The sequence below is a fragment of the Pholcus phalangioides genome, unplaced genomic scaffold (genome assembly GCF_987345545.1).
Source record: "Pholcus phalangioides strain wild (caught in Gottingen) unplaced genomic scaffold, Ppha-v1.0 ptg000002l_1, whole genome shotgun sequence".
Taxonomy (NCBI): domain Eukaryota; kingdom Metazoa; phylum Arthropoda; class Arachnida; order Araneae; family Pholcidae; genus Pholcus; species Pholcus phalangioides.
The window spans coordinates 15,845,888-15,872,631 of record NW_028301595.1 but is presented as its reverse complement, the minus strand read 5'-3'; the positions used below and the strand labels follow the sequence as shown (position 1 = coordinate 15,872,631).

The following is a 26,744-nucleotide window of genomic DNA, read 5'->3' as shown; positions in this document are numbered from 1 at the left end:
GGTACGATTACAATTTAAAAAATGCTCAAAATGTGTTCCAAGATCACCCTGTACCAGTTGTAAGAAAGAAAATACATTGTCACAAAAGAAAAAAAAATTTAAATTCTTTATACGGTCCCCTTGACCGCTAACTTCCAATTAGAAAGTTGTTGCCCTGTCTCTTCTGAAATTTTAAGAAGTGACCAACCATTTTCTGGCTAGGCAATAAGGCTTGTTTTTTTTTTTAGAGCAAAAAAAAAAAGTATAGGGTTCACAACTGCACTGAAACATGCATTAAAATTAATGAATAAAGTGATGACTGGCACATGCAATGCCAAAAAAAAAACGAAACTGCCACCACAGCACCAGGGTGGGGGGGGGGGGGGTGGCCTGTTTATACGATTTACAATGACTTTATATGAAATCACTTTATATATTATTTACAAGAGCTTCTTAAACATCTTGCATTCTAAACATGTTTTATTTTATCAAAATAGAAACAATTTTGAAGACAGAAATCCACTTGATTTATGTTACTTTATTATTTCCTGTAAATTTTTATAAAATCTGTATTTTAACCCTATAATACTAACTCCACGTCTCAGAAATGTAGATGTATAGGCAGTTAGCATGCAGTTTTCATCAGTTTTTATTTTAGTTAGTATTCTAGGGTTATTGAAAATGTTAGAGAGAAAGAAAGAAAAGCAAAAATAATCAAAAATTGAAAGTACCATGTTAAAATTTTTAGCATTAAACCATGTTCTCAAACATGAACAGTAAAAAAAAGATACAAAACATCTAGACCTAAAATTTCAGATATGCATGCCGCTTGATAATTACAGAGGAATATCAGGTAGAGAAATATGGTATTCAAGAATAACTAAAGTGAATATTGTCAAAGAAAATATTCCCTGAGACCAAAGAAAGGGCAATACCATTTCTGTACTGCATATTCAATTGAAAACATGAAATTATCATTCTCAATGCAAACAAATTAAAATGATACCAGAAGTTTGCATGTGTGGATGTAATTTGTTGAACAACTTATCTTCAAGGCATATATCAAGTTAATTGGGCATTTACTTAAAGGTTTATGTTTTTAATGGTGAATTTCTCAAGATCCAGCCACAATCCAAACAAACCTTTGAATTCAATTATTAATCAATATGTATCACTCTCTCACCAACTTATATGCAAATTAAACTAACAAATGTGATACTAGATGTTTTGTATTAGCATGAATGTATTAGTCAAGCAAAAATTATAGCGAAAAAAATAAATAAAATCAAAACTACCTTTTAGTAGGGTTACAGTGCAAGCCAGAAACTGCAGTGAATTTTCTACTTCAAAATTCTGGTCTGTGGGTAACACATAACATAGGAATAATAACACAACCACAAAGACAAGGAGACAAATGAGGTGATAATCAAAAAAAGCACATGCACAGGCCATTCAAACCAAGCGTTTTCCCCAAAAATTAAAAAAATGTTATCCTGAGAATAAAGCTTTTTTTCTTTTTAAATTAACACGTGGGAATTTTTTTTCATCAAGCAAATCTAGTATGCATAATTTTGTTTCTTACAGAAATAAAATAAGCAAAAAAGATGCCAATATAATATTAAAAATATAGGGCCATATTATGATTAAAATCGCTTTGTGAGGGGACAGAAATAGTACATTGAATGTTGCCAAAATAAAATTTAAACTATTCTTTAGGGTTCAAGGAATGATGTTATAACAGTTCAATTGATTAGAGCTACTGCAACCAAAGCCATAAAATTACGAGGAAACACATTTTAATTTTGCTAATTTGTGTCCTATTAAAATTTGGTATTCCTGTTTCCAGCCATCTAAATTGCTATTTTTCACTCAACAAACTAATTCAACCAACTCTTCAAAAGACTTTCTAGTTTGACTTTTACATCTAACTAGTCAAGAAACAAACATTAAATGCTGGGCATTATATATCTAGAATATTGATTTTATAGAGTTTTTAGATGACGAAAAATGAATCCATATACAAAAGGATAACATTTTTTTAGCACAACATATCATGCTAACATATGAACTTGACATGCATGTATGACCAACAAAAGCCCCTACAATATGCAGACAGATCCATGCCACCCAATAAAACATGCACAAGCACACTACCAAAGATTTTCACAAACAAAAGATTTAAAATACCAATAAGTCAATCTATAACAGCAATGTTAAAAAGCACAGCATTAATTCTCGGTAAAATTGACAAAGAAAAATGTTAAAAAGGTGAAAAAAAAATAATTAATAAAAGGAAAACCAAATATTGGTTGAATTAGCTCAAAAAAAATAAAAAAATTTCAACCTCTTTTCACTACAAATTTTAGAACCTGCATAGGGCATATATGTCTCAGTGGAAGTGAAAGGGTTAAAAAAAGCAGTAAAAAAAACTTAGATAAATTTTTTTTAAATTTAGATTGAAATCAAAACAACCAGAAATTTCAAATTCTACGATTTAAAAAAAAAATAAAAGGTCATTAAAGGGGGGAACCTTAGGAACTTCCGGTCAAAAATTAAGTTTGTGTAAAACCAAGATATTCAAAAATCTCAGGAAAAAAGCTAGTCAGTATTTTATTGTAAGAAATACATATACAGTAGAATCTCGTTATAATGAACTAACAGAGACTGAAGGTTGTCCTTTATAATGAAAGAGTCTGTGGCTTATAACAAATAATTCTTATAAGGGTGTAATGCTACAGGGTGTACATCAATAAAAGTACAGTGGTTAACTGTAAAAAGCATGTATCCAATAAAAAACAGCCTTCAACATAGGTTGAACTTAAAAAGATGTGTACGTATATACTGCACTTAATCTCAATTTTTCAAGATAGCGAGTGGTACGAGTCATGCAGCACATCCATACTTATGCAAGACAAACCTATGATCAATGTTTAACTGCTTGTTTGGAAATACTTTTAAATGATTTAATACTTTTTTTAAATACTTTATTTAAAACAATTTATGAGTTCTTGCTTTAAACAATGCTTAAAACAAGTTTAAAACTCATTAGATGAAAATTCTATAAATTTTTTTAGCTGTCCATTATAAGTAGTCAGTTATAGTGGAGTCTATTATAATGAGGTTCTACTGTATTTCCAAAAAAAATTAATAAACTTGAATTTCACCCCTTTTCACTGTCAAATAATATTTCTCTGGTAAAAAACCTATTAAAAGTATATATTTTGAACCCCTGCTTAACGGTTACACTCAGATACAGTCACAGACACTATTTTCATCATTCATTAAAGTTTGAATATTTCTCATCTCATAATTTCTCCCATGAATTTTCCCGTTAAAAAGAAATGGCTTACATTTTCTCAAAATATAAGCGTTAGCTCTTGCAGCTAATTCAGAAGTACAATAAGTAAATTTAGTTAACACAAAATCTCTAATTTATATTATTAAAATTATGTTTATGTCAAGATGAAGTATCATTGTAGAGGATTGAATGAGAACACCCTCTCCTTTTTATTTTTTTAGTCAACCTACTTTTATGAATGTTTTTTTTCCCCCTGCAGGTGTCAGCAAAAGAGGGATGGTTTTACTGTATTTGCAATCTGTATGCCTAATGCACATTTTCAATTCACTCTGCTGCAGAACTAGTAATAAGTCAAGCCCAAGTTGCCAGGGGTTTACATCTTCATGTTTTGAGACTGTGTTTGATCAGAGACTGGACAGATATTTTTGATACAACTTGGCAGTGAATGTGTGTGTGTGAGAGAGAGAGAGAGAGAAAAAGCTATCTCACTATATTAATAAGATATTGAATGCATAATCAGAAGGCAAATATTTTTATGGTATGGTAAATCAATGGATAGAAATATGTTATGGCAAATATCTGATACTTGGCAATGGTGACATGTAATACACTGCTCAAAACAATTAGGGGAGCACATGGTTTTAACAAAATTACGCAAAGATGTATACCGATAAGTAACATAAAATGTAACATATAATAACATATAATCATCCATAATTTAAAGCCTAGCAGGAAATGGAAGAAAACTCCATATGCAAATCAAAGTTCATGACGTCAAAAACCAGAAAAAGGAGATAAGGGCAGAAATCGGGATGTTGCAGAAACGTCTGTTTTACTGCCATAACTGTGAAATTCGATTGCGCAGTATTTTTTTTTTGAGACAAGGTGACTTGAGGATGTCTCAACAACGTGATTTACCGGAATCCATGGCATGGCGTGTTATAGGCAGACTGGAATCCAGGCAAACACAACGTAATGTCGCGGACGCTGTTGGAGTCGCCAGAAGTGTTGTTGCAAGACTGCGGAATCGATTTCAAGAAACAGGAAATGTTAGACATCGACCAGGGCAAGGTCGGCCACGCGCCACTACAGCAACAGATGACCGGTATATACGGTTAACAGCCTGTCAAAACAGAACAAAGAATGCTACGCAGCTGCAAATACGGTTGCTCTTGGCAACAGGACGAAGGGTGTCCAGCCAAACAATACGTAATCTGCTTCATTCATGAGGGAGGGCTATATGCACGTAGGCCAATGGTCTGCATTCCGTTGACCCCACGCCACCGTGTGGCCCGAAGAAGATGGGCTGCTGAACATCAAGATTGGGAGCAACATGATTGGAGCCAAGTGCTGTTTACAGACGAGTCCCGATTAAGTCTGGAGTGTGACACCCGACGTGTTCTGTTATGGAGGGACAGGGGCACTCGAAATAACCCCACATTCGTTCCAGAAAGGTCACAATACAGATGAGATGGTTGGATAGTATGGGGTGGAATCAGCATAGGCGGACGTACGGACCTGCATATCATTCGGAATGGCACTTTGACGGCCCGAAGGTATGCAGACAAGATACTGCGACCTCATGTCATCACTTACGCTGGAGCCATTGGAGATTCCTTTGTTTTCCAGGATGATAATGCCCGACCGCATAGAGCTCGTCTGGTGGAGAACATGCTTGAAGCTGAAACAATACAGCGTATGGAATGGCCAGCGTGCTCTCCAGACCTGAATCCAATCGAGCATGTTTGGGACATGCTCGATTGGATTCAGGTCAGGAGAGCACGCTGGCCATTCCATGTTTGGGACATGCTCGGACGACGCATTGCTGCGCGACCAAGGCCGCCTGCTACTGTCCGAGACTTGCAGATTGCACTTCTTGAGGAGTGGAACAGTATTCCATAAAGTCTGATCAATAACCTCATCGCATCCATGGCAAACAGATGTGCAGCAGTCTTAACTGTTCGAGGAGACCACACGCCCTATTAAAACTCATGCATCATGTCTAAACAGTACTTTTTTTTATCGTTTACATGTAACCAAATTGTTGCCCTAAATCATCTTTTCATGTTTTTTCCATATTTTCAAAGAATTAAAGCTTAATTCCAAATTTTTTTAAGTCTTTTTTTCTGTATTGCGCATTGATACGCGTGTACTATCCATTGTATGCCAATGCGTGGCTGTCCTGCACGGTTTTCTTCACTTTTTTGCTTGCTCCCCTACTTGTTTTGAGCAGTGTAGAATACTACATGCCACCATTGCCATCACTTTTTCTCATTGTAATGAAAAAAAAAAAACCCCATTTTAAATTCCTCAACTACACATTTATCTATGAAATTGTAATATATATATATATATATATATATATATATATACACGTTTATTGTTTTTCATTTTTTACGTTTCTTAATCTTCTTTTGAACAAGATAATTAAAAAAAAACTTGAACATATGGACATGCAAAGAATTTAATCACAGATTGACATTTCCTTTACTTCAATTTTAAAAATTCATTATCTGTTACAAAGGTTTTTTAACAGCTGGCCAATGCAAAGATGAACTTAGAAAAGAAAGAAAATTCAACTGTCTTCCAAGTGAGCCCCCTAGACCGGGCAAGTGAGAGTACACGAGTTCGATTCTCCGCAAGAAAAAGTTGAATTTTCTATCTTTCCTGAATTCATCTTTGCATCAGGAAACCTTCGTATGGATAGCAGAGTGTGACATCCTCCTTGCATTATCTGTTAGCTTGCAGAATATAAATCACTATCACAAAAATTGATTTTCTATTTACAAAAAAAATAATAAATAATAAATATATGTTAATACTTTTCAACTGCTGGATTTCAGCTTGAAGATGGTTGATATAATCTGAAGATTTTATTTCCCCATTCGTCTGATGCTCTTCATTTTCTTTGTATTTTATAGAAAGAGGTACTTCGTTTTTCGTGTTTTCTTCTACAACCCGCTGTAGTTCTAATTCCAACCTATTCACTTCAGCTAAAGCAAAAGTGAAGAAATAAAATATATAATGCTCAGCACCAAAAGATGAAAGCAAAACTTATTTTAAATGCATTTAATAAGTTCAAAAAAAGAAAAATTATTCTACAAATGAAAATAGAGCTAACTATAGTATAGATAATCTACATTCATGAGCACAGATACAAGTCCAAAACTTTTATTTTGTATTTTTAATTGGTTCAAAGCTCAAGTTTAACATTATAAAGTGTATATATATATATATAGACTCTTGATAATCCGGCCTTGCACTACTCCAGTCCATAAAGTAACTCTGCGTTTTTAGACCGGTTTTTTTCGAGCATAAAAGAGGAAAATGTTACTGGACTGTGACAGAAATTTATATAATTTAAATGGGCTTCCATTAACCCAGCAATTTTGGAAATCCAGCTCAATCTGGTCAGATATGTCGCCGGATTAATGAGAGTCTACTGTATGGGAATTACGCAGGCTTTCTTAGCTTTGCATCATAATGCCCAATAATTTTTTTATTGGATGCTATGCTACAGGTTAAAGAATAACTACATAATTCTCCCACAATTGTTGCAAACATTATCAGAGTAGAATTCAGAGCTGAAAAATTGCCAGCGGCAAGGAAAAATTTTGATCCAGCATGTCTTTTTCCCCAATCACATGTCCGATGCTGGTATATGAAAATATTGATTTCAGCATGTGTTTTTTAAACGAATTTCAGGAGATTTGTCCAGCCCTGGTGAAATTATCAGAAATCACACAGCAAATAGAAAGTAACTGAAATTTTTTACTTTCATTGAGAGAATATTAAAACATTCTAAACCCTTACAGCAGGGACTAGGAGTCAGGATTATTATTGTTGGTAAGAGGATGTTGTTTGACGAAGAGATAATTTTTTTGCCCCCCTTCACCTTGTAGGTCAATTTTGTACAACTGCTTCCCCCTACATAGTTCTGGCCATATGTGTAGTTGCACAAGGCAAGAAAATTTCCAATTTCCAAGCTGGAATTTTTTTTTTAATTGTTTATGAAATGGAGCTGAGCAACAGCAGAGTGGATGTCCTGAACATCTGACAGCATAGTATTACTTAATATTCTGACTGATAATGTCACTAATAAAGTCTACCCTAGTCTTTAGTTGTATTTCAGCATCCCAAAATACCCCAAAAACAACACTGTAATGTTAACGATTTTGCAAATCTCTTGTTTGGATAACAACGTGTATGTAATACCACCTACATTAGTATAAAAATAAATTTTCCTGCAATAACACTAATTAAAAGTGTAAAAACTAGAACATACAACTAAGCTGTTGTATTAGACCCTTCTTCTCCATAATCTCTTTGCCGGATGTTTCCATTTCTTCTGTAAATTGAATACATTATGAAAAGCTTTCAGTTATAAAAAACTAATTGCAGATGAATAAACTAAGATGAATATTTTAATCAACATTTAAAACAGTTTGAGTATGAAAGTTGTTAAAAAGAAAATTGAAAAACAATTGTGAACAAAACTTAAGATGAAATATACATGTTGTTACATCTCACAAATCCAAATACAGCCGACTCTTGATGTTATGAACATCAAACTTATGAACCGACATTTTTACAAACTAGTCCTTTAGTACAAAGTACAATATAAAAAGCGGAGTGAAGATGAGTCCCAGGAAGAAAACCCACATGCGCTTCTGCAGGGAATTGAACCAACGACCCTTTTTCCGAAACCAACATATACTTTACCATTACACTACAGAGGACTGGCATTTTCTTCCCCTTTTTAGCCTATCCATACACTGAATGAGATATTACACTGACAGCCTCCCAACTCTGCTGATAGCTTCTAACACCCCCCTCCCCCCAAATATGGTGACATATAAAGAGAAACATTTTCCCTCTGTAGCTTAATGGATAACAAATATAAATACAAATACAACGCCACAACAGGCAAATTGCCCAACGAGGTGGCTGACTTAAGAACATCATGGATCCCTGAGCCATTTTTTGGAGGCCCTACCTACTACTGCTACACCACACATGCACCCCCCCCCATGCGGAACCCCCAACGAATCGGTACATGCGGGCATGTGCGTGTACGAGTAGTGAAACCTGACGTGAAGTTTTTTGTTTCTCTGTAATGCTTGTTATGTGTAGTGCTGCCATCTGCCACCAGTTTTTCTAACTATGAGTGAAGTGTTATGATTGAATGATTTATCGTTGTAGGACTGTTGCTCTCTGTGGCGAGACTTTTTAACAGGGAGATTGGCTCGCATTTGCACCTTGAAGTTGGGAACCACAGAAAACCAACTTCAGCCGACCACCACCGTGGGGTTCGAACCCGGATCCTAGCATAGTCCGTCACTATAACCACTCGACCACCACAGCAGCAACACATAACCAGCTGGTACAGCATTCGTGCATATTTTTTTTTGCGAAGGATCAGTAGTTCGATTTACTACAGAGGCATTCGAGTTCTCTTCCTGGAACTCAGGCTCGTCATTTGGAGGGGATCTGGAGCAACTGCCCCACCCCGTTAAAATTACAATAGAAATGAACAAATAAGGTGATATATATACATATATATCATCAGTCCCAAGACCGGTTCGCCCCCATGTTGAGCAGCTGCCACTCATCTCTGCATTGGGCTTTGTTCTTTAATTAGTTATAGCTGGTATATTCTGCAGCATTTAGTAGCGTTGAGAACCACGTGATCCTGGATCTTTTTCCTTCAATCCTGCCTTCCATCACAGCTTGTAGCAATCCGCCATGACAAAGAACACATCCCAACCAGTGTAGGCATCTGTATTTAAGCCTTTTAAGGATTTGGTGACTCTCCAACTTGTGTTAGTACTAATGAATTTGACCTTTTCAATGTCCAGCTTATGCGCTTCCAATTGTTTGGAGTCTCTCTTGTTTATGGTCCAGGTCTCTGATCCATATAGTGTGATGGACCATGCTTATACCTTAATCAGGCATTTTCGTAGTTTAATCGGTAAGTTTTTGTTCATTAACAATATGTATATACACACACATATATATTGAGTATACAGTAGAACATCAATTATCCAAACACACCAGGACTGAAGACTATTTGGAAAAGTGAAAAGTTCGGAAAATCAATTTCAAAGCTATTTCAATAACGCAAAGGAATAAATTGAAATTCAGCAACAAAAACCTTATAATAAAATTTTGTCAACTTCTTCCGAAAATTAAATGAAAAGAATCAGTGTATCACAAAAGAAAAAAATAAAATGGTAAAATAAAAAAAATAGTAAAACAAATACATACGTGCATGATAAATAATGGCGTCAAACCATTCAAAAAAAATGATTTTATCTTTAATTGCTTCAACTTGCTTATACAACATTTTGCAGCCTCATCCCATAATCATTTCAACATTAACATTTGAAGCGGATCAGTGTTAGGCCGAGATTCTAACCACATGAGACATTGCGAAACTGTTCTGCCTCAATGTACATTATTATATTTGCCATTGGTTCATCTTGATCACTATCACAGTCATCAAGATCAACTTGATCATTCACTTTCATAATTATTTCTCTATGATCCAAAAAATTATATCCCGTGGTGCTGCAGTCATCAACAGAAAGCACACACTTTTTGGGAAGAAAAGAAATCAGCTGTCATTCTGCCAGCACTCAACAAGGTTGTACTTTCTTTCGTATGAATAAATTTCTCGTTATTTATTTTATGTTGTTTTGTGAAACTAAAATTGGTGACTAGACCCGGCAACTAACAATGTCCAATCCAACCGAGCAACCAATGATGTCCAATCCAACCAAACAACCAACGGAAATTTTTTCGGGTTGCTATCAAAGTTCTGTTTTGGGTCAAGCAACCACATCTATGGTTCAAACAATTGGATTCTCAGTTCCTGGCAAGTGGAATCACTGCTGATGCCACTGAATACCACACAGTTATTACAGCCATGGATACAAGCATAGACACCGGAACCCAGGGACTGAGGTCATTTGAGCCCCCCTCCCCCAATAAATAAATTTTGTAAGGGGGTTGAGCTCCTTAATAATATATAAACAGTGCAATGCACCTGTCCTCTCTGCTCAAGTCCCATATATACAAATGACCAAGAATTTCAGCTCCACAATGTTTTCTTCATGTCGGTGCCTCTGGATACAAGTGTGTTGACACATGTGAGTGACCTCATCATGAATCCGCCAGCAGAAAACATGTATGATGCACTAAAAAGATGCTGAATTTGCTAAACCAGATGAACGATGCTTGCAACATTTGATGTATGAAGTCGAGCTGCGCAATCGTCAGCCTTCTGCATTACTCCGATAAATGTGGGATCTATCCAATGGCCATCTCAACGATGAATTACTTCGAAGTCTACGGATACAACGCTTACCATATCAAGTTCAAACAATCCTCTCCACAAAGTTCAGAAACTTTGGAAAAAGTTATGAGATGGCTGACAAGATCAACAGCATCAACGGAAAGGCAGAAGTACAGAATATTTCACCAAATCTTGACCACCCACAGCAACTTGACATGCAACAACTAACAGTAAAAATAGAGACATTGACATTGCAAGTCAATGTGCTTTGCCGATCTTGGAAAAAAAAATGAAACCCACAACATCCGCACAATTGAAACCGCCACAAAAGTTCAAACTCAGCGCGGTTTTGAAACAATCTCTGCTGGTATCACAGTGAATTTGATTCCTATGTCCATGTGTGCAACCATGTAGTTTCTATTTGGGAAAGAACCAAGCTAACAACCGAGGGCAACAAGGGAGTCCATCGCAGACCCATTAAGCAAGCTTTCATTTCTCATCGACACTAGTATGGACATTTTCGTAAAGTCCACTTCTGCCGCCAATAGATGAGAAACAACAATCACTACTCACGCTTACCACAGAAAATGGTTCTATAATAGAAACATATAAAAAGAAAATAAAAGTAAGTATAGCATTAAGAAAAATGTTTTCGTGGGTTTCCACCATTGTTGACGTGTCTCGACCAATAATCGGTGCCAATAAAATAAACATACATCATTTGACTTCGATATCTAATGTTTATTTACACTGAAGAGCCAAAAATCATGAGATACCTCTTAATATTACTGCACTTCGCCAAGTGAAAGGAGGTCCCACACGATATTAAGAGGTATCCCATGACTTCAGTGCTGAAGTGCCTATAGTCATGGGATACCTGTTAATATCGTGTGGGCCCCTCCTTTTACCCGGCGAAAAAAAAAAAGTGAAGAAATATCCCATGGCTTTTGGCACTTCTGTGCTTTTTCCCATTTATATATTATATAGAGAGGACATTTCCCAGCATCGATAAGCTTTGTCGTGGTTTTTTTTTGTATGATTCACGAGTTTCAGGGAATTTTTTAACTGTTTCCTGCCATTTATGACTTCGTGAAAACAAGCTATAGTCGTCCAACCACAAGATGAGACTTGGCTACAGCACATCAATAAATTCAATCCTTTTCCAGAAGATGCCTAATATATAAAAGCTCAGTCACTCATGTGGCTGATGTAAAATTATGTATTAACCTAAAAAAATTAAAACTCATCCAATGTGACGTGACATGGTGATTTAGCCAAGTTTCATCTCATAGTTGGGGTTATATACCATTTCTGGAATTCAGGCACAATGTTCATTCTTATTTGAGAAGATAGCTCCATCAAATCAGCCACTGAACGCATTTTTGTAATGATCAAAATGTTACCACTCTGCACGCACACACGCACACACCCACCCACCCAATACAGTGAAAACCACAATTGTTGAATTTTTCAGGTCGAATGCTCAATCAAAATACATTTTAGAGAAGTGTCATGACACAGAATTTTTAAAAAAAATCATTGTTTCTAATTCAATCATATATTATTTAAAACATCATTTTTCTTCTTATTGGTACTATAGTAATGACTTAAATTAAAATATGAACAAAATTTAAGCTCTACCTTCACATGGGGAAAGCAGACCATTTTTTTCAGTTATTTCCTCAGTCTGTCCACCTTTCTTATACACATCAAAACGAGCTGTGGATACAAAGAAATGCATACAACTTAGTATATAGAAAAAACTAAACTCATTATAAGAAATGATTTTAATTAAGTATAAGCATTTTTCACCCTAGAAATGAAGTTGAGAAAAAATTAAAATGTTTAATTAATTGCAATTTTTTTAATCAACAAAATCAAAAAATCGAATAAGGTTTTGCTGAGCATTACTTCACATTAACAGAAAAAAATCATGACATAAATAAGCAATATGTGAATTTTATTTAAAAAAACTAAAGACATCAAACCTTTCAATGATTCCAACTGTTCTTTCGAAAAATCATTCTCTGCTTCTAATGCTTCAATCTGAGAAAAAAGAAAAAATTGTGATGCAAGCAAAAACATTCCAATTGACAAGGACTAGATTTGTTACTACTGCTATCTATCAGCTCAGCTACAACTGGACCGAATGCCTGGTACTTTTTTCCTAAATTTAAAATCTGACCATGCAATGGGCCACACATTTGATTTTTTCGTTGTACACCATTCATTTTCTGTACACAAAGGCAAATTACACTGGGACCTACAGTTTATTGCAGCGAATTCAGAATGACAAAATTCTACAATATTTTTTTTATGTCCCTCACAGAGTTTGGTGTGCAAGCCCCTTAGTGCAGTGGTTCTCAACCTATGGCTCGGTTGATTTCTTTTTTGTGAGAAGACCCTGTCATACACACTACTAATAGGGAATAAATGGGGAAAAATGGACAGTGAATCATCCACAGCCTGGTTTGACTGATGTCAGGGCCCGGCAGTTGAGAAACACTGCCTTAGTGGGACAGCATTCTAAAACAATATTCCTCAACTGCCAGGCTGCGGTCTAGTACTGGGCCGACACCATTCATACCAAGCCATTGAGTGGTTCAAGTTTCTTTCTTCCCCTTCCCCCCCCCCCATCTGTTCCCATTATCTGTATGTATAACTGAGCCTTCCACTTACAAAAATAAATTAAACTGGGCCGCTGGCTCCCAAAGATCAAGAACCGATGTTCTAAGGTAGTGATTTGCTCTCTGTCAATGTACCTTGAAGAGTTATAATTGTAAGGCCCAGAAACCAATCAGCATCATTCAGCTTTCTGAAAATGATGATTGTATTGCAATATTCATTGTTAAAACTCAGTTGACAAACCATTCAAGTCGCTGCCTTTATATTGCAACAGCAGATAGCATCACTTATACTGAGTACAGAATTAAAAGATACTCTTTCTCATTTTTAATGTTAACTGACCAGCATCGATAGACTTCTGAGCTCTCCAATTATCTTTTTGTCTGACTTTCTTAGATAGTCTTTTTAGGCACTGCATTATTTCTAACTATTTCTTTAATTTTTTTTAGGTTTAGGATGAGTTCTGCAGACAATGTATGATTTGATTGTCTGCTATATAAAGGGTGTCCCATCAAGACCGCCCAAACTCTGCACAGCCAGATTCCTCGCTTGGAATACATAAAAAATGGCCAAAGAACTTATCTGTATGACCCATAGTTTGAGAAAAATGCGAAAGAAATGTATGGTGTCATATCCAGTGCAAGAAAAAAAATTTTATTAGATGACGACATAATTCCACAGCACGTGTATGCATGCCTAGATATGCGCTGTGGATATTTTGAACATCTTCCTATGTAAACATATGCAGATACAGATGTTCAGATGGTATTGGTACTGATAAATATGACGTCACTTTTTTTTCGTATTTTTCTCAAAAACTATGGGTTTTACATATACCGTTCTCTGGGAATTTTTTATGTATTCCAAGCGAGGAATCTGGCTGCACGGAGTTTGGTCAGTCTTGATGGGACACCCTGTGTGTAAAACAAATTTTTCTTGAAGAAATACAGCTCTCATTTGCAGCAAAACTTAGCACCCATAGAAAATGAGCTACAGACAACATTGTTCAGAGGTGTTTTCAAAAGATGGTTTAAAAACCTTGGGATATCATTACAGGTTACTTAAAAGTCTGTAGGATGTGTTATAGAACAAAGAAGAAATTAAGAGTTAAAATTTGGAGAACAGCTATGGCATAGCTATAGGTCCTTGATTTGCTCATGTTGTCAAATAATGCTAATGAAAAAACACTGGTTTCGAGCATAGGTTTCCAACTGGAGTTCCACAACAGCTTTTCGGGGGTTTTGGAGCATAAAAAGCTGTGAGAGTTTTCACTTTGTTACAGTGTAAATATCTATATTGTTTCTTGGAGAATTTGAATTTTTAGGCATGGTGGGATTCTCATGACCATCAAAGGTTCTGCTTGAACTAAAACATTAGAAAGCTTTGGTTCAGAGTACTGATAAGCCGTTGTGATCACTGGGATCTAACCCAAGTCTTTCATCAAGTGAAACTAGCATATTAGCCAGACAACCACACCATGTCAAGAAATATCAAGCTAATCCTTTGATCATATATGTTACAGCTTCATCCTCATGCACTTAAAGTCAGAATATCCTATTATTGAAGGATGCTCAAAATAGAATTTATGCATACAATGAATGAAAAAATATTTATGAATTTGCGATAAAATATAACAGACCTTGGCAGAGAGTGATTCTTCCGTTTTCTTCATATCTTCTACTTTTGTTTCTATCTCAATTTTTTCTTCAGCAGCCTGGTTAATTAGGTCTTGATATTTCTCTTCCGCTTCCTGGTGTGTAATAAATATTACAAAATTAAATGAGCAAGTTACTGACCAAATTTTAAATCAGTTATTTATAGATTGCAAGAACTGATGCTTTTCAATATTTTATGGAATAGAAAACATTATTACAGCAAGAAATTTCTAATTTTTGGGAAATCAAAAATCTAATACACAAAAATGAATTTATGTAACAAGTTATTTTCATAATAACAATTTTTACGAAATTTTTTTCGAACATGTACATGAACGCAATTTGCAAACAGTATACAATATACTAAACACTGTTTAGACATCAAAATTAAGCAGAATTTGTTACTTAATATAATTGAACATGTTTCCTAATCTATACATCATAAATTGAAGACAAAAAATTTTGTAAGTGCTAAAATGTAAATTCCAAGGAAAATCAATATAAAGGGGGGAACCCGATGTATTGGAAGATACATCAAGTGCTACAATAAACTAACATTGTGTAGCACTGGATGTATCTAGCACCGATACAGATTGTGAGGGAACTTTCAGCCTTATTTCATTGCAATGGCATTGGAACTTGCATTTTCTTATGGAAAAAAACAATTTTTGAAAAATGACACTTAAAAAACAAAACTGACCTGAAGTTTCTTTGTTAGTTCGGTTATTTCCTTCTCAAGGTCTGTATTCTTCTCTAGCAAGTATTGCATTTCTTGTTCTGTGTTTTTGTTCAATTCTCTCAAGTATGAGCACTCTGTCTCAGTATTACTGAGAGAACTCTATGAAAAGAGAAGAAAATATAAATGTTATAAACATGGCATAAAAAACAAATTTTAAAACTAAATAAAGTTCAAAATATTATTATATAAATGGTACAGGCATACTTGGCTAATTTGAACTTGGTTAATTTGAATTTTAGGAATTCCCCTTGAGTTTCCTATTCTATTTAATGTTGAAATTACCTGCTTAATTCTATTTTTTCCCCTAATGCTTTAATATTTTAATTTTAATGTAATAATTTATGTCAAAAACAAAATCTTTCTTTTCTCAGAATTCCTAGCAAACTTTTGTTTTTTTTTACTCTGCGAATTACTGATCTTTTTCTAAAATATGGCAATGTAAACATAAAAAAAAATGACAATCAATAAAATCTGAGCTTTCAGAACCACCCTCATATATATAATCAAAATACTATTTGTATGTGCATACATATTTCTATCATATGAATGGACAAAATGTTTTGCTTCAAGAGCGTCCGTTATCAAGAGGTTTTGCTATATGAGAAAAAGTAGATATTTCTCTTCTTGAGGAAAAAAATCAAAGGATATTTTGTTGAAAATAAGATGTGGAATTTTACAGAGTATAGTAATTCCCACTTTGCCATTTGTAATGCAGATCAGCGAAATGAATTATGCTGGAAATGCATTAAGATTAAAATTATCTGAATTAGTAAACTTTCATGTATTACTTATTTTGTAACAATATTATCAATGACAAAATAACTTTTTAAAATTACTTCAAGGTCCTGCACTTTCCTAATAGCCTCCAGTTTTTCTTGCAGCACTTTCTTGAGAGACTCCTAGAAAAAATTATCCATTAATGTCCATAAACATTTCATGTGTGTGGTGTGGGTGGTTGATATGAATAACACAGTCGACACTCATTATAACGACCCCCCATTGTTCCACTGAAAACTGGCATTATATTGGGAGATCGTTATATCAGAAAGAAAACACATAGCAGTTATTATATGAAATCATTTGGGACCTTTCTACTGGGTACTGTAATGGAATGGTTGCTATAATGTGGGGTCGTTATAATGAGTGTTGACTGTATGTACACAAAAAGACTGCTTTACATGGAAGAGTGCATTGTATATCACACTATTTTAATATATCAAAATAATGTGATCTACAACGTACCTTTCATTGTACATCATTATTTAAATATATTTATCCCCCCTTTCCTTATCAAATTTTAAAAAAAAAGACAAAGTGGTTGCCATGTACAGCTGCTAACTCTGAAACATGGACTAGCATAGGTTACAATAAGTCTAGATTTTGGAGGTTTTAGGTATTTGGAAGCCACGTCTTTATACGATTCGTCATTGTTTTTTCTGGTACCTTTTAACCAAGATGACGAAGAAACAATCTACAATTAAAATTCTCAAAATGATGTAAGTTTGCGACAATAAGTCATTAATTTTTAACCACATTGCTATCTCGTCAATTAATGCTACTATATAATTTCTAACATATTCATCCATAATGAATATTTGTCATTGATTGACTATTAATTTATGTATGAAGCATCAGCAATAACAAATTCTAAAATAAAACTTTGAAAATACTATTCACAAAACTATTTCACAATTTCATCATTTTGAATTAAATACTTTTGAAAATGTGGAAGTGCTTGTATATATATAAAAAATGTTTCTTCTATACCTTAGCAGCATTTTGATATTTATCTTTATCTTCTTGCAACTTCATAACCTCATCCCTCAACTTCTCTTCAGTAACATTCTGTAAAACCCAACAATTAAATCATTAAAAACACCTAAATTTAGTTTTGAAAAAAAATCAATTTATCTTTTTAATAAACAAAGATTGGTGTTCAACAATATTCCTTTATATAATTACAGTGTTTGCTGCACAATAATTCATGATCCAAATGCAAATTTTATAAATACAGTACACATAACTTAAGTTGAGAATGTACCTCAGAGATTTATTTTGGATAACTTTTCAATCAGTAAATACTTTTTTTCAATAATAGTCTCATATTATATGTTAAGGCAAAATTACATCAGGTGAGTTTAGAAGCTATTCTCCAGCGAGAAAAGTAGCTGGTGATCGAACAGGCTTCAACTAGCCCAGCGGGTTTCAATTACACACAACTAGTAAAATTGCTCACTAGATGAACGAGCAACTCATTTTTATTTTTTTTTAGTGTCATCTTTTTTGTTTGCTATGATTCAAAGCGTGAGGAAACAAAAGTAATCACACCTGTACAACACCCAGGAGATAACAAAAACGCTGGCAAGTCCTTACTCCAGCAGAATGAGTGGGAAGTTTACTAGATAGCATTATTACACCGAGCGACTTTAATAGCAGCGAGTAAAAGCACAAGCCAGTAGCTAGTAAACTCACTCAATGTAACTGAGCCTTTATTGGGATAAATTGAGCAGTTACGCATACCTAGGTGAAGACAACCATAATTTTAATGGCTAATTCATTGTACAAATCGAATCTCGTTATAACAAACTCCAAGAGATCGGAGAAATAACTTTGTTGTAATGAAATTTTGTTATAAAAGGAATTCCAGGTTTTACATTCTTCCTATGTAAACTTCTCTCTAGGGGATTAGAAAAGTGTTAGTTAGAACAAAATTTTTGCTATAAAAGTATTCGTTAACACGTTCACTGCAGCGCCTTAATTGCTTGTTGAGTCCAAGGGGTGCATTTTTTTTAAGATTAAAACTAGTTTTGTACATGACATCCCCGTAGCGTCATGAGCCCCCCCCCCCTAGTACAAGTCCTTCATGACGCCACCATGCTGTCATTAACAGTGAACGTGTTAAAACGGGATTCTACTGTATATTTTTCTCATAATTTTTAGTTTTTCATGAAAATTGCTTTATTTGAAGCTGCCGTATTATAGATATTTAATATTTTCATGGTCATTATTTTAAGTGACCTTGTTGAGCATTTTGCCTGCTGTGGTCCTTGAATCTATATGTGTGTTGTCCAGAACAGCGGTTCCCAATCAGGGGTGCCTGGACACCCAGGGACTTATTGCCTTTTTACTGAGAATTCACAGCCTATTTGTAGAATTATTAAAAAAAATTAATGCTAATTCTAAAAAAAACTAAATAATTACAAAAAGTTTTAATCAATCATGCAAAAGTATCGCTGCAACATTGATAAACTGCAGTTAGTAACATTGTTTTCTATTTTATATCATGTGCACAACATATTCTTTATGTAAAAAATTATGTAAAAGCTGTTGCTTGGCCGAGGCATGAGGGTCCATGGTACACACCAAGATTTCTAGAGATCCATGGCTGAATGTACATAGAACAACTGCTTCAGAACATTCCAAGTAGTTTGCAGATGCAAATTTCCGGTGGCAATATGTATTATTTTGCTTAAAAAAATAAACATTTTATGGTAAGACTGGGAAGTAGAAACTATAGCAATGTTTGATGTGGTTTCCTCCACGATTACAGTCAGAATTCTTAACACAGGGTGCAAGGTATTTATTTATAAATAATACAGACATAAAAATTCTGATTATACTTAGTAATCAACTGGTGTTTCAATGCAAGCACTTTTGAAAGATGGTGTTCATCAACAGTTTGACAATGAGGCAAGAGGGTCAACATTTTGTTAGCTCAAAATAAAAACAAAAACAGAGATCATAACTTCAAACAGCTCTTTCTAGATATCACCGCTTCTTAAATGGAACAAATAAAACAAGGTGAAGTACTAAATAAATTTCTTATTACTTTGTTCGACTAAGGGGGTCCACATCAAGTCCAGAAACTGCTGTTTAATGCTTATAATTTAAATTTTATTTCTATTTTGAGTTATCAAGATGGTAAAACCTCTCATTTTCAATTTTCTCAAAGGTTTTTTTTAATTTGAAAGTGGTTCACAGAGTGTGAACGAAGAGAATTACAACCTGTAAGAAGAGGATCAGAGTGTACATGCGATCTCAGCAAATCTCAAATAAAGGCAAAAATCATTGTGAAGCCAAAGTAGCCATTCATGTACATAATACTTCAAGCTATGTAATGTTTTTTTCAGGAAAGAAAAAAAATACAGGGCTCCCACGCAAAAAATGAGAAAAAGTAGGAAAACGCAGGACTAAAAAGTAGGATGGGGGAGGGTAACTCCCTTAGACAACATATAATCATAGCATAATGAATGGTCCCCATACACTCCCCCCCAACTCCAAATAACCTTAAAAATTATAAAATTTCTGCTTTGGCAGAATCATTAATTGCATTCTTCAACATTTGTAATATTTGGCAATATATCAAAGATTTCCTGCTCAATTAAAATCAATTACACAAATTTTATCGATAGGATTTGGTAAAAAAGTAGGACAAAAACTAGAAAGTAGGACAAAACCGAGAAAGTTGGACAAAACCGAGAAAGTAGGACAAAACCGAGAAAGTAGGACAAAACTAGAAAATAGGACAAAACTAGAAAATAGGACAAAACTGAGAAAGTAGGACAAAAGTAGGACATTTTACCAAAAAGTAGGAAAAGTAGGATGAGTGGGAGCCCTGAAAATGGTTTATTCAGCAATAACAGAAACTAAGAATCAAAAAACCTGGTAGAAATATTTTTTTAGAACTTCCCCCAGTGATTTTGTAATAAATTAATATATTTTCTACCCTGGCTTTCATTTTAGACACTTATATAGGTGCCCTCTCAGTCTTCAAACTATTTCTAAACAACAATTCTGTGTTATATGCAGATGTGAAACCATTTCCACAGCATAAAAATAAAAAATATGCTTATAATTAAAAATGTAAAATATACAGGCCCAACATACAAACGGAACCTCAATATTACGTTTTTAATATAATTTTAAATGTATAGAAAGACAGATCAAATGTTGAATGAAGTACCTTTCCACATGTCTGTAGCTGGCTTTCTAGAGTTTCTATCCTGCTAAGCAGCCTATCTTCCTCTATGAGAGCCTAAAGAAAAAGGTGGGCGGGGAGAAATCTTTTACATGGTTGAAATAATAAGAATTAAAACATTAACAATAAATGAGTGGCAAATGTAATGAATGTTAAAAATACAATTCTTATACTACAATATTAATAGCCTATAGGCTTGTAATAGCCCATCTAACCAAAAACGCAAAAAAAAGTTTCAAAATTTAAAAAATTGAGTCATGTAAAAAAAATGTGCTAATTTAGAGAACAAATTCTAAATGCCAAATATCTCATAAATGGAAAACAAAAATTTTGTGTTCCCCCTCCACCCCAGCATTTTATGGCATGATAGGTAATGCATAAAAACACTGTAGTAATGATTTATTATATTATAACAAACTTTTTACAGTTTTTTCCCCTACTTGATATATTTTTCATTGATGCATGTCTTAAAAATTAAAGTTCATGGAAAAATATGAATTAAAAGAGTAAATCCTGACCTTCCATCCAATATCAGACTCATCTTGTGTGTTTGCAACCACTTTCTGTAAAGTTCCAAGTTTGTTTTCAAGGACTTGTTCTCGGTGTAAGGCTTCCTGAAATATTCATTAAACATAAAGCATGGTGATTTTACATTAGCATATCAAATAATTAAAGTTGTTGCACCATTTTGCCACTTATGAATACATCCAATTTTACCTGGAGGTATTGGGCAAGGGCATAGAGTTCTTGAGAGGTCACAGAGGCATCTGGACTGCATGGCACAACTGCTGTGGTAGGACTGAAAAAAATGTATATATGTATCAATAGCAATAAAAAATTTAGAGGTAAAAATATGCATTTCCACCGAATAGGTACCCTAGGTTGATACAACACCACACTTAAGGATGTTCAGGTGTTGGAAGTTTGATACACTAGCTCAATTCTTTTCCTAATCTTTCCTGACACATTGGTAAAACTAAAACAGTGAAAAGATGACAGCAGAACACATTGCTACTCTTTCCAAACCACAAACGCATCTCACATATATCCTTCTTTTAAATTCCTTCCTTGGTCTTTGCCAGACCAGTGCATGTACCTAATGTGAAGATGATTACTTTTGCTAATGTGTGAGTGGATGAGAGTTTTGTTAATGTCTCAGTGCTATCTGGGGGAGCTGAGCTTACATCACAATAGTCAGAGCTTAGTCGTGCTCAGTTCGTTCAGTCAAGTTAAACGTTAAACTCCATTTGTATAGCCAACAAAGATCAAACAGGAACACCCCCCCCCCCCCTGCATGTAAGCTCATCATGATGCCCACATGACTGCACAGCAGCCAGCACGTTGTTATTGGAGGAAGCTCCTACACACCAACCTCCCGGTGAGAGACATGGAAGAGCAAGGCGTTAATATCTAGAGTTTGGAAATTAAGGCATTAACTTACAAGCTCTCCACTTTTTTTACATTAATTTACCATGATTTAATTTTCTGTAGAATGCAAGGACAGATATCCATCCACAGATATTCTATCAGTAAAACAAATAAAGGAAAGAGAAGAAAGAAGTTTTTATGTGATTCAGATTAAAAAATTAGGGCAATGAATCAAAGATATTGGGATTGCAGTGCAATAAAATAGAAGCTTTGAATGATCATATTTGGTCTTATATAATTATTATAACTGCAGTGGATAGATCATCCATTTATTTGTACTGTTTACTTGTGGCTATTTGAGACAAACATTATTTTGATGTATCAATCATTTAAATTATACCTGGCTTTTGCTTCTTTTCCATCCGGCAGAAACAATTTAAGAGTGGCCACAACACACCCATGTACAACTGAAAGAATTTTGAAGTTCATATACAAAATTATTGACATGCACTATAGAATCAACAGATTATAAAAAAGTTAAAAAAACAGTGTAAAGTCTGTTATAATGATAGCTCATAACCGGGGGCAACATTTATATTATTAAAACAGACTTCTTGTTATAAGCTAATTATTCTATTTTTTGCTGTCAGGTTATAAATTCGAGAAAATTCCTGCTTTATCTGCATTGTAATCATATTTCAGATTTTTTTTTAATATTAGCAAATAATCAGGACTCCAGTCATGCAACTGATTTCTAGCACACTGCAGTTGAATCTCATATTTTTTGCATAGAATTTGATATTCTTAAAATGATTTAATAGACTAGCCAAACAATTGAATCAGTGAGAAAAACAGCATTGGTCAAAAACTCCCATTTCGAGATAATCAAGTTTTAAAAAAAACGGTACCGCTGTTCTACTAATTCAAATTCAAAACATACCAGGAACCAATGAAGGGAGTCTGGTATAATATTGCTGTTACACACTCAATATTTAGATCTACATTTATTGAATTGATTTGTAAGGAAAAAATAAAAAACACAGTATTTGGACTTTACTGGTTCAATTACATAATTCTTAATTATTATTTCAATAACTAAATTCCATGGCTGTGTATGACATTTACATTTTTCTGCTATTAGTTTAATTTCTTACACAATTTGTTTCGTAACCAACAATGGTCTCTCAGCCACTGAAGGAGACAAAAGTCTAATAAAATCGTCCCATATCCAGTGTGTATAGTTAAAAGGCCTAAGAATATGAAGTGTAAAAAAAATTGACTTTTCTGCATTCAAAATCCTTGTTAGAGTTACCTCAGAAATGTATACCAGGACCTTACTTGTGCAATGATAAGTAATGGTGATCAATAATTTTACATCGCATGTCATTCTTGAATGAAAAGTGGGGTCTCCAAAACTGACCTTTTTGGAGACATTATGGTGAAAGCTTCATAATTTTCAACTTAATATAACAAACTATTTTTTGTATCTTCAACAGTAGCTCTTTCACAATCACTTACAGAGTACTCGTTGTAGGGGGATACTCGTTATACGCCATACTTGTTATATCAGACTTTTACTGTATTCATACAATTTTTGATAGAAAATATCCATACTAATGTGGTAGTAGAAAAAAACATAAGGATAGATGTGAAAAGAATTTTCAAAATTAATTTTTTTACTGACACAACAATACACATCAATGCATGTGATTGAACTTCAACATATCTGTTGCAATGTTTTTTGTCACATTTTTTAGAGCATTTTTACTTAAAACTTCGAAAAAACTACGAACTAAGATTTTTTATCAGTATTTTTTTAGTAGTAGAAAGCACAGAGCAACTTTATTTTATGAAGACTCAACTGCAGAACTGGGCAAATCGCAAAAAAAAAAAAATCTAGGCATCAGAACAATTTTTTGGGCATTAAAAAATTTTTACTCAAAGAAAATGGCCCAAAATAATGCTTCTTTTGACTTTTTCAGGGCATGTTGGAAGATACGTAGCTATAAATTCCACAACATTTTGTGCTGCTCTCAGCGTGCAATTTAATAAGTACACAAAGAAAATTTTAGGTGTAAAATCAATTTTTTAGTCGACCTGGGATTTGTCTAGTCCTGCTCAACTGCTTTAAAGAGTCAGAAGGAAATTTCAATATGGTATTACTGAGATATGAAAAAAATATATTATAAGCAAAATATGGGCGAATGGACAGGGATAGAATAAGGTGCCTATAAAAAAGAGTGGACTTTTTATGTGTCTCTCTTTAACAACAAATAAGTTTTCTGCTCCATGTGGTCCCAGAAATCATTTTAAAAAAAAGCAGGGTGGGGGAACAACGATAGTCTATAGCAATAATACCAACTGTAATAGAAACATTAGTGGTGAGAAGTGGTAAAGATGGTGAATGAGTCAGTCTGGTAGTTCAAGGAGCTCTAGGGTGTAACACTGCAAGATTGCAAAACTTGATCAATGTTGCCACTGCAAAAATTTTATTTCTTTTTTAAGAATAAAAACTTTGATGCAAATTTGATTTCTCACAGTACATAATGGCCCGATTCCAATGAATTATCAGAAATTTTTCACGACAATATCAATATTTTTAATGTTTATAAAATAGCTGAATCATAACGATTTGCTAATACATGGAAAGACTGAATGTAGGCCTAAATACTTAGTTACAGGGCTGGTTTTAAAAAAAAAGATATGTAATGGATGTGTTTCTAACTTGCATGATGTTACTAAATAGTTTACACATTTTTATTCTATCACAAATTTGATTGCCCCACTCAAAAAAGCAGATTTTTTGCAAGTATGGCCAAAATTCAAGAAATATAAGAACTTTTTGTGTGTGCAGGAGATGAAGTAGAAATTTGAAAGCATTCTGGACCACACCTTGATCAATGTCACTACTGCAAAATTTTATTTCTAATTTCAGAAATGAAAAATTCTTTGCAAGTTTGATTTCTCACAATATGTTAGTTACGACACAATATGTTAGTTACGACATAATATCAATGACTCATCAACATTTTCTCTTCCCTCTCACAATAAATTATTAATCTTTACAATAATGTTAATTCTGATAAAAAATATCAACCATTTGTGATACATGAAGAAACTGAATGTACTTGGTAAGAGGGCTAGACAAATCTTCAAAACTTTACATGCCCAGGCAGGGAAGTGACTTAAAGCAATGCATGCCTGATAGTTATTCTTCTTACACTATCAATAACTCTTTGATCACCAAAGTTTCTAATTATAAATATCTGGGTGTAGTTATTTCTGCCGACCTCCGTTGGAATCTCCATATTTATTACGTCTTTCAGAAGTGTCTCCAAAAACTATTTTTTCTTCGTCAGAACCTCAAAAAACTCCACCCGTCACCTCAGAACATCTACTTCCAAACCTACATCCTAACTGTACTCTCGTATGTCTGTGAAATCTGGGACCCCATACTCTCTCAAACATAGACAAATTAGAATCTATTCAAAACAAATCTGCCCGCTTCATTCTCAACTGTTGGTCATCCTCTGCCTCCGCAACTGAACTCAAACACCAACTCAATATGCAACAGCTTTTCACCCATATACATATCTCTCGTTTAACTTTCATTTTCAAAATCCTTCATGACCATTTCCATATTGCACCCATAGACTTTCAAATTTAGTTTCTCTCCTTGAACATTAACCGACTGGAACAACCTCCCATCAAACATTATTGATTGTACAACAGTTTCTGATTTCCTTTTTAACATCAATCGTTTCTGTCAAACTTCACCACAGCATTCCCTTTTATAGGTCTAGGCCAGACAATATTGTATAAATAAATGCCCAAAAAATATTGTAACTGAATTACTTAAAAATTAAAAAAAATGAATTTATTCATGCAAAAAATTCAGTGACATAAAAAAATTTTTAATATAAAATTTTAAAATAGTGTTGTTTCTAATTAATCAATCTACAATCAGTTGAAACTCTCATATGTGTGTGGGAAAACATGCATTGTCACCGAAGAAATAAATTTAAAAATCGGCAGCCCAAAGCATAAATTTTTTCATACATTTACATCAGGGATGCGATCGATAAAAAATACATGCCAATTATAAATTTTTACATGGACCAGGCATGTAGAGCATAGATTTGTTCAGATGAGCTTAGTAATAATATTCCCATTTCTTTATTGTATTTTTTAAATCATGTACAAAAACAAATAACTTTATAAAAATTGAGTATCAAAAAATACTAACAATTACCTTTCCTCGCATTTTCCACGACATCCACGCCAAACTGTACAATATCACCAGAGCATACTTCCCTGGCCGGAGACTCTTCCGAGCCTTTGCTCAATCTTTGATTATTTACAAATGTTCCATTGCTTGATTTTGTGTCTTGTAAGTAAAACTGCAAATCAAGGAAAAGGAAATTCAATCATCAAAGCATAAATCTTTAAAAAAAAAAAGAAAATAAATAAAAAACAATGCCAATTGAAACTTGTGGGGGATTGCATGTAAGTGAAATTCATTCACTACTTATGAATGTGAATCAAACTGTGCATGCAGTTAACTGTTGGTCCGTTCATAGCTACTCTTTAAAACACCCCAACTTTTTTGGATACTACTGAATCGGTCTGTACCGAGCCAGTTTGCCAGTCGAACAGTCACTTTTGTGTTTTCTGTACTGGGCATTATCATAGATTTTTAATTTTTGTTATTGCCAAAAATGATTTTTCAGCTATCAGTCAGTGATGAAATCTGATTGTTTCTCTATATAAAAAACATAGAATCATAAGTACTTTTTTTTCCATAG

General features: G+C 34.1%; 1 protein-coding gene across 6 annotated transcripts in view; it reads right to left on the bottom strand.

Annotated features, from left to right (window-relative positions):
- Positions 1-26,744, bottom strand: part of LOC149089472 (uncharacterized) — a 58,144-nt gene that overhangs the window by 19,455 nt on the left and 11,945 nt on the right. For 2 of the 6 annotated variants that reach the window (XM_089238846.1, XM_089238837.1), the window contains exons 3-15: positions 26,186-26,339; positions 22,340-22,406; positions 21,289-21,370; positions 21,090-21,185; positions 20,557-20,628; positions 17,361-17,438; positions 16,430-16,492; positions 15,555-15,692; positions 14,839-14,949; positions 12,563-12,620; positions 12,216-12,293; positions 7,563-7,625; positions 6,100-6,270 (exon numbers count right to left, since the gene is read on the bottom strand). In XM_089238846.1, the coding sequence (XP_089094972.1) occupies positions 6,100-6,270; positions 7,563-7,625; positions 12,216-12,293; positions 12,563-12,620; positions 14,839-14,949; positions 15,555-15,692; positions 16,430-16,492; positions 17,361-17,438; positions 20,557-20,628; positions 21,090-21,185; positions 21,289-21,370; positions 22,340-22,406; positions 26,186-26,339 (1,231 nt within the window). The remainder of the gene's footprint in view (positions 1-6,099; positions 6,271-7,562; positions 7,626-12,215; positions 12,294-12,562; positions 12,621-14,838; positions 14,950-15,554; positions 15,693-16,429; positions 16,493-17,360; positions 17,439-20,556; positions 20,629-21,089; positions 21,186-21,288; positions 21,371-22,339; positions 22,407-26,185; positions 26,340-26,744) is intronic. The other 4 variants (XM_089238853.1, XM_089238862.1, XM_089238871.1 and 1 more) reach the window with 3 other exon arrangements.